This window comes from Coffea eugenioides, chromosome 11 (genome assembly GCF_003713205.1).
Source record: "Coffea eugenioides isolate CCC68of chromosome 11, Ceug_1.0, whole genome shotgun sequence".
Classification (NCBI taxonomy): Eukaryota; Viridiplantae; Streptophyta; class Magnoliopsida; order Gentianales; family Rubiaceae; genus Coffea; species Coffea eugenioides.
The window spans coordinates 38,075,852-38,083,568 of NC_040045.1; the positions used below are offsets into that span (position 1 = coordinate 38,075,852).

Sequence of the window (7,717 nt, forward strand, 5' to 3'; positions counted from 1 at the left end):
TTTCCCCTTCTCCCTCGTAAGCCTTAGAGTCTATCTTTGACTCCAAAAAGGAAAAATAAAAATAAAAATCCTACTCTAAGATCTTCAAAAGCCCAAAAACAAAAAAGTAACAAATAATAAAAGGAAGAAAAAAATTTAACAAAACACCCGAGTTACTTTATAACATCATTTGACTTCATACATCAAAAATAACACATTCACATTCCAAACGTTTTTCTTAACAGTAATCCCAAAAGACTCATTAGTAAAAGAGAGGAAAAAGAAGTAAAGGACTGGTGCAGAAAGCTAACATAAAGTACTTAGATTCATGAAGGAAAAAACAAAAACAAGAGTTTTGAGGAAATTAGTTTTACACTTTTTGAGAGTCAAAAGAGTAATTACTGATAAACACTAGAGTCAGCTTACTAGTCAGGAGAGAGCTCTTAGAGTTCTTCTCGCTATCAATTTTAGGGTCAAGGCCTAACAATTGAATATAAGGAGAGACAGAAGGTATAAAAAACAAAAAGTAATTACCGATATGAAAAACTCATGACACAATATATAAAATTGAAACTTTTTTCCCTTGTGACACGGTATATAAAATTGAAACTTTTTTTTTCCGGAAAATGGAATGCCTAAAGACCCATCGAAAAAATAACTAGTTGGGATATGGGACTGCCAATATACCCTGGCTTAAATGCGCAAGTGCACAAGTGGCATCCCTAAACAAAACCAGCAGATCGAAACTTTGCCCCATATATAATAAAGTGACAAAAGAGCAAAATAACCTTAATGTTAGGGTAACCAAACATACCCGAATTCAACCCTAATCCCATCCCAGCCCATCCCACCAGCCCCCCCCCCCCTCCAAACCCACCAATATCAAAAACCTGAAATGACATCAAGAGCAAAATACCCTTAAATCTAAGTCTAGGGTAATTAAACATACCCGAGTTCAAGTTCAACCCTAATCCCCTTCAGTCAAAACTTCCAACTGGCTTGTCCGCATGTGCCCCAAAATTTCCCTTATTATTTTAGTGTAAGACAGGATAAGGTATAGATCAATTCAGTTGGGCCAGCAATAAAGTGCGTGGCATATGCTACCATTTCCTCGGAACCTTCATCATGTTCCCTCCCCAAAATAAATATTGCATAGGATTTAGGACTCTTTCTACTGTCTCTTTGGGAGGCTCATTAAAATAGTAGTAATTGCTACCACAATTTACTAGACGTACGGAAGTACCAATTGAATAAAAACAGAGAATCAACTCTCACTACTATTTTTAAAGACTTTAGTGTCCACAATTTGCATAATTCTCTAAATTTCTTTTCTTCATTTAGTTTACTGATACTAAGTCTTTGCATTCAAAAACAGTTATCAAAATTTATCGATTTTTTAATGGATTTGAACAGTGCATTACAAGATAGTCATGAATTAATATTAATATTAATAGCTTAAGATGCGAATTAGGAGAGAGTTAGGTTGGGTGTTAAGACGAGAGGGGTTATAAGTAGAAAATTCTGAATTTAAAACCTTCCACGTATCAAAAAAAATAATTAAAAAAAAAGATCTTAGGGTGCAATTTGATAATCTTTAATAGTTCTAGGGTGCAAATTTGCAATTACCCGAAAATACTGCATCTCACCAGCCAAGCGGCTGAGCCTATAATGTTCAAGAAGAAAAAACTTTACTATAGCAACTGATTAGAGTGATAAGAGAAAATAAAAAATGATTAGACCGATAGAGAGAGAGAGGGAATGAAAATACTTAACAAAGAGGGAGATAAGAGTTATATATAGTGTTTGAAATCTGGTCAAACATGTCAGTTTGGCGGGTTGAACCAGAGTCCCACCTGAATACTGGTTTGATTGCATATTAAGCTTAGAACAAAAAAAGCAATTAAATCCAGTCAAAGACCGGTTAATCTAGTCAAAACTGGTAAATTCCAAAAGATTGAACCGTTTGGCCACTAAATTTTCTCTCTTTTTGACAATTTTGCACTAATCAGATTTTGACAATTTTCTCTCTTTTTTTTAATTCAAAAAAAAGAAAAGGTTGTTCCCTGACCCTAACCATTGAACTAGTTAAACCATGACCTAAAAGCTTATTCAATTCACTTTAGGATTTAGGACTCTTTCTACTATCTCTTTAGGAGACGCATTAAAATAGTAGTTGCTAGCGCAATTTACTAGACGTATGGAAGTACTAAAATAGAGAATCAATTCTCTATTTTTCAAAGACTTCACTGTCCCCAATTTGCATAATTTTCTAAAATTCTTTTCTTCATTTACTGATACTAAAATCTTTTTACTCAAAGATAACTATCAAAATTTGTCGATTTTTTAATTGATTTGAACAGTGAGTTACCAATTGATGGCATGATTTAGCAAGGTTTCGCGTAACTCCTATATAATTTCAAAAGTTATATATAACCCCTTCATAATTTGGATTAAAGTGTCAAAGTGATGTAAATGATTATTTGTAACAGAACTCATAAAAATGTAGAAATTATCCTTGTCAAAAAATAAAATAACTAAAATGATCAAAATATATACACATAATATGCATAACACTCTAACCCCGTATGATTTTATGTTTTACCACATAACTCCCTTATAATTTTCAAAATATATACATAATCCCCCGTGGTTAATAAATAATTTTCAACTTTTTATAGAGGTACTTTTGACATTTTAGTTGCTTCCGTTATGAAATGCAAATTTCATCATTTTGATATTTTAATTCAAACTATAAAGAGATTATATATACCTTTTGAAACTATATGGGAGTAATGTGAAAATCACTAAATTATATGGTGATAAAGTGTATTTTGCCCTAATATTAATAGCTTAGAGGAGCGAATTGATAATCTATAATAGTTCAAGGGCGCAAAATTTCAATTACCCTAAAATACTACATCTCACCAGCCAAGCTGCTGAGCCTGTAAGGCTCAAGAAGAAAAAACTTTAGTATAGCAACTGATTAGAGTGACAGAGAGGGAGAAAATAAAATAGGTGACAAAAAGAGAGATAAGAGTTATACATGGTGTTTAGAAACCCAGTCGAACCTATCGGTTTGGTAGGTTGAACCAGGGCCCGACCATGATACTGGTTTGATTGTATATTAAACTTACCGAAAAAAAAAAATCAAATACAGTCAAAGACCGGCTAATCTAGTCAAAACTAGTAAATCTCAAAAGATTGAACAGGTTGGCCGCTACATTTTCTCTCTTTTTTGACAATTTAGCACTATTAAGATTTCTTAATTCAAAAAAAAAATTAAAAAATTATTCCTTGACCCTGACTATTGTACTATAGTTAAACCATGACCTAAAAGCTTATTCAATTCACTTACCAATCCAGGTTTAGAAACATTGGTTAGCCATAGCGATCGTTAAAGCAGTACAGTTCATGCTTCAACAGTTTTCTACTGCAATTGATTAGAGTGAACAAAAGGGAGAGAAGAGTTAGAGATGGCTACGCTTTCCAAGTCTTCCAATTATTGTGCCGATACACTGAGTTTCTTGAAGTGGTTTGAGAACCATTGGAAATTAGAAATTGCAGTGAAGGATAAATTCCAAACTCTCAGACTCAAGATGATCCTACTTGAAGCCTTCTTCAGCCCCAAAAGGAAGTGGCACACTGATGACAAGAATTTGCAAGTCCACCTTTGGCATATAAATCAGGTGCTTCATCATGCTACTAAAAACTTCATTCTGTCCAAAGGGAAATGTTGGACCTTCCAAGAGAAGTTGTGTGGTATCATTTCTGGTGTCATAAAGAAGCTTGATATGGCTATTCCGCACATCAGGCAAGTTTATGCAATAGTTTCAAAATCAAGAAGATCCACTTGTTCCACAGCAAATGAACTGATTGAGCTTATTCATATGCTTCTGGAGAAAATGGAAAATCTACTCAGCTGGAAGGCTCAGTCATTTCTCTGTCTAAGTAAAGAAATGGAAGAGCTTGAAGAGGATTTGAGGTATCTAAGAAATTTTCTTCGGGTTACAGAAATTTGGTGCAATAAAGATGAGATGTTGCAAGATCTCTTGACACATGCTGAAGCTGTGGCTTACAGTACAGCATGTATCTTGTTCTTGTGTACTGAAGAGAGCAAGATGGATGTTGACATTGTGAACGAGATGAAGGGTGAAGTTTCTTGTGTGGTACAGAAGATTAAACCTTTTCAGCCAAGTGTGAGAGAGATTTATATCAAAGCCCTGAAAGCTTTAGAGTCATCGCTACAAGATATCATTTTGGTGGATGAAACTGTTCTGCATTTTCTTTATAGTCTCCTCGGCCACATGATAGATCTATCCAAAGTGAAGGCAAGTTTCAGGAGATCTGTAATAGATCAAATTGAAGCTTTGCATAAGGAGCTACAGATCATGAGAGATTATCTGTTCGATCCATCAGCTTCGCAGTACAATCAGAGCAATGAGAAAGCTAATAATGTACTGTTGCACATCAAAGATTTGCTCTTTCACGCAGCATATGCTATTTATACGCCTTATGACACTGATATAAGTAAAGAAATGGCTGAGGTACTGAATCTGACGGTTGCTGATTTGTTTCAAGAGATCGAGGATATCAAGCAAGAGGCCAGGGATGTATACGATGAAATAATTGCCAAATCACTAAGGTCAAATTTCCCCAGAACCAATGAACTGGGCTTCATGGACTTTGTGATCCAGAATCTGCATGAGCTGCTAAGTTCAAAAGCTGGTTCATCAGTTCTTCAGCTGCAGCATCAAATGGAGACGGTTCTTGGAAGTATATTATCCCTCAGAGAAGATGTTTTTGAAATTAAAGCATTGTTTGCAGAGCAGAAAGAAGAGAGAGGCCTATGGCTGCAGTTCATAAACATTGTATACCATACCGAATTTGTCATTGATTCATTTACTGCCAGAAGTGGATATCTTTGGGATTGGAAATTGGGGCTGTTTGATATCATGGAACAGATTCATATGATCAGGAGTGAGGTCAATGCTATTAAAATTACGAGGACAACTGACACTACAGTCCTCAAAAATCTTGGTTGTGTATCTTCTCTGGAAAATTCAGGAAATTCTGGTGCACTGCAGGATCCCAGCTATGAGGTTGGAAATGAAACAAAGAAGCCCATTGGTCACGTGGACCTTTTTGTTGATGCAGAGAAAAAGATAAGAGAGCAACTTACTAGTAAGTGCAAAGACTTGTGTATACTCTCCATTGTGGGAATGCCTGGCATTGGCAAGACAACACTAGGCAATTCAATATATGAAAATCGTTTCGTTCGTTTATGCTTTCATGCTCGTGCAAGGTGCCACGTTGGTCATGCGTGTCAAAAGAGAAGATTGTTGCTTGATATTCTACAGCAAGTTTGTGGGGAAACTGACCAAGTATGTGGAAGGAATGATGATGATTTAGCTGAAAAGTTGTATCAAAGTCTCAAGGGCAAAAAGTACTTCATCTTCTTGGATGATCTGTGGGATCTTAGGCCATGGAATGATATGAGAGCCTGTTTCCCAGATGATAAGAAAGGTAGTAGAATTATGTTCACAAGCAGATTTCAGAATATTGCTCTGGAAACAGGAATGAATACCGTGACTTATCCTCTTACTCCAATATCAGATTCTAGGACCTGGGAGTTACTGCAAATCAAGCTATTTGGAAAAGAAAGTTGCCCTCCAGAACTTGTCAAAGTTGGACAGAAAATTGCAGCAGAATGCAAAGGCCTAACTCTTGCAGCAGATCTGATAGCTGGATTACTGAGAACGATGGCAAGCAAAAATGAATGCTGGGCACAAGTTGCAAATAGTCTAAATACACACCTTCTTGAAGATCAAGACGGACGGTGTATGCACATACTGGAACTTAGTTACAACCAGTTACCAGACCATTTGAAACCGTGCTTTCTTTACTTCGGAGCATTTCCTGGGAACAGAGAAGTTCCAACCAGTAAGCTGATGTGGTTATGGATTGCAGAAGGATTTGTTAAACTGCAAAATGGTGATGAAGGAAGCCCAGAGGATGTAGCTAGGAGTTACTTGAATGATCTAATTGCCAGAAGCCTAGTAATAGATTCCAAAAGGGGATCCTCCAATGGAGTGAAAGCAAGCTGTGTTCATGATCTAATGCATGATTTTGCTCTGGCAAAAGCTAAAGAAGAGTGTTTTTTCCAGCAGCAAACATGTGCTCATTCCAGACATGTGTCTTCTCATGTCCAGACATTGTATGAGCCATACCGTCTGTGCATCTATTCAGAATGGGAATGCTTCAAAGCATCAATGCCTTTCGGCCCACGCCTCCGCTCTCTATTGTCTTCTGATTTCTCATGTTCTTGCCCCTTTGAGAACTTCAAACTTCTCAGGGTGCTCGATCTTTCAGGCACCATTGTCGACCTTACTCCTTGCATATTCCAGTTGGTTCATTTAAGATTCTTATCTGTTTGCACTTCCTCAACAAGGATCCCCTGGGAAATCAGCTACCTCCAAAACCTGGAAACTTTACTACTAAGATCACGCAAGGGTATTCAATTGCCCGACACTGTTTGGAAATTGGTGAGATTGAGGCATTTCAGAATAGATTGGCATTGCTTTTTGCCACGGTATAATCAAGAATTCATGGAGAAAACCTTCAAGTTCAATAGCTTACAAACTCTTTCAACACCATGTTTATTTTTCCATGAAGATCTTGAGAAGACCATGAGAGGCCTACCCAACCTTCGAAAGCTGAGTTGCATATTTTTAGATTCATGGGATCATTCTTTCAATTGCAATCGGTTTCCAGTTCTGGACTTTCTCACTCAACTTGAATCACTCCATGTGGTTTACGGTGGTCAGGTGGTTCGTCATCCTTGTGAATTCAACTTTCCCCACAATCTTAAGAAGTTGAAGTTATCAAAGTTTCGTTTGCCATGGAGTGCAGTATCAGCCATTGGGAAACTGCCTAATCTGGAAGTTCTCAAACTGTTGCATGCCTCCTTTGAGGGTAAAACATGGGACATGAAAGAAGGAGAATTTCTTAAACTCAAGTTCTTGAAGTTGGAGTCGTTGGACATTGCACATTGGAATGCCTCAGAGGATCACCTCCCTTGCCTTGAGACACTTGTGGTGAAGAAATGTTATGCACTTATAGAGATCCCTCTTTGTTTGGGGGATATACCCACACTACAGAGGATTGAGTTGCAAAATTGCACCCGCTCTGCTTGGATTTCAGCCCGTACAGTGAAAGAAAAACAGAAGGAAATGGGAAATGACCAGTTTGAGTTCACTTTTAAGTTTGAGGGATCGTGGAGGGTTCCCTATGAAGTCTAGTATACAATCGTCATTTACATTAATCTGCTTGATGATGTACATTGCAGAGATAAACTCTACTGATCCTAATGAATTCTTCCTTCTAAAAGGTGTTCCATTTTATTTTATTATGCATTTTCTTCTTCAACAATACTCCACAACAGAGAGTATATATGTATCAGCTTCTTCCAAATACTGAAGATTATATGTATTAGCTTTGTTTATTATTAATGCCATGTTTCACCTTTTTCATTTTTCCAAAATTGGGGCCACATAACTTTTTATTATTTTGAACTTCCGAACATGGCCTTATAAAGTTTTAAACAATAGGTTAAATCATTCACGTGGGATCATAAAATAAATTCTGATTTGAAAAGAAATTTAGAAGCACAAGTAACAACATCATGACTGCATGGCTTTCGTTTGTGCGTGTTATTTAGGGTTACAAACGAGTCGAATCG

At 36.8% G+C, this 7,717-nt stretch overlaps 1 protein-coding gene across 1 annotated transcript; it reads left to right on the forward strand.

The window, feature by feature from the left end:
- Positions 1-3,452: 3,452 nt before the first annotated feature.
- On the forward strand, positions 3,453-7,277 carry LOC113752513 (putative late blight resistance protein homolog R1A-3). The gene has a single exon (XM_027296626.1). The coding sequence runs from the start codon at positions 3,453-3,455 to the stop codon at positions 7,275-7,277; it is 3,825 nt and encodes a 1,274-aa protein (XP_027152427.1).
- Positions 7,278-7,717: the final 440 nt, after the last annotated feature.

What these genes read in the sequence shown, in the direction of transcription:
- LOC113752513 (XM_027296626.1), top strand. Translation starts at nt 3,453, where the DNA reads ATGGCTACGCTTTCCAAGTCTTCCAATTATTGTGCCGATACACTGAGT.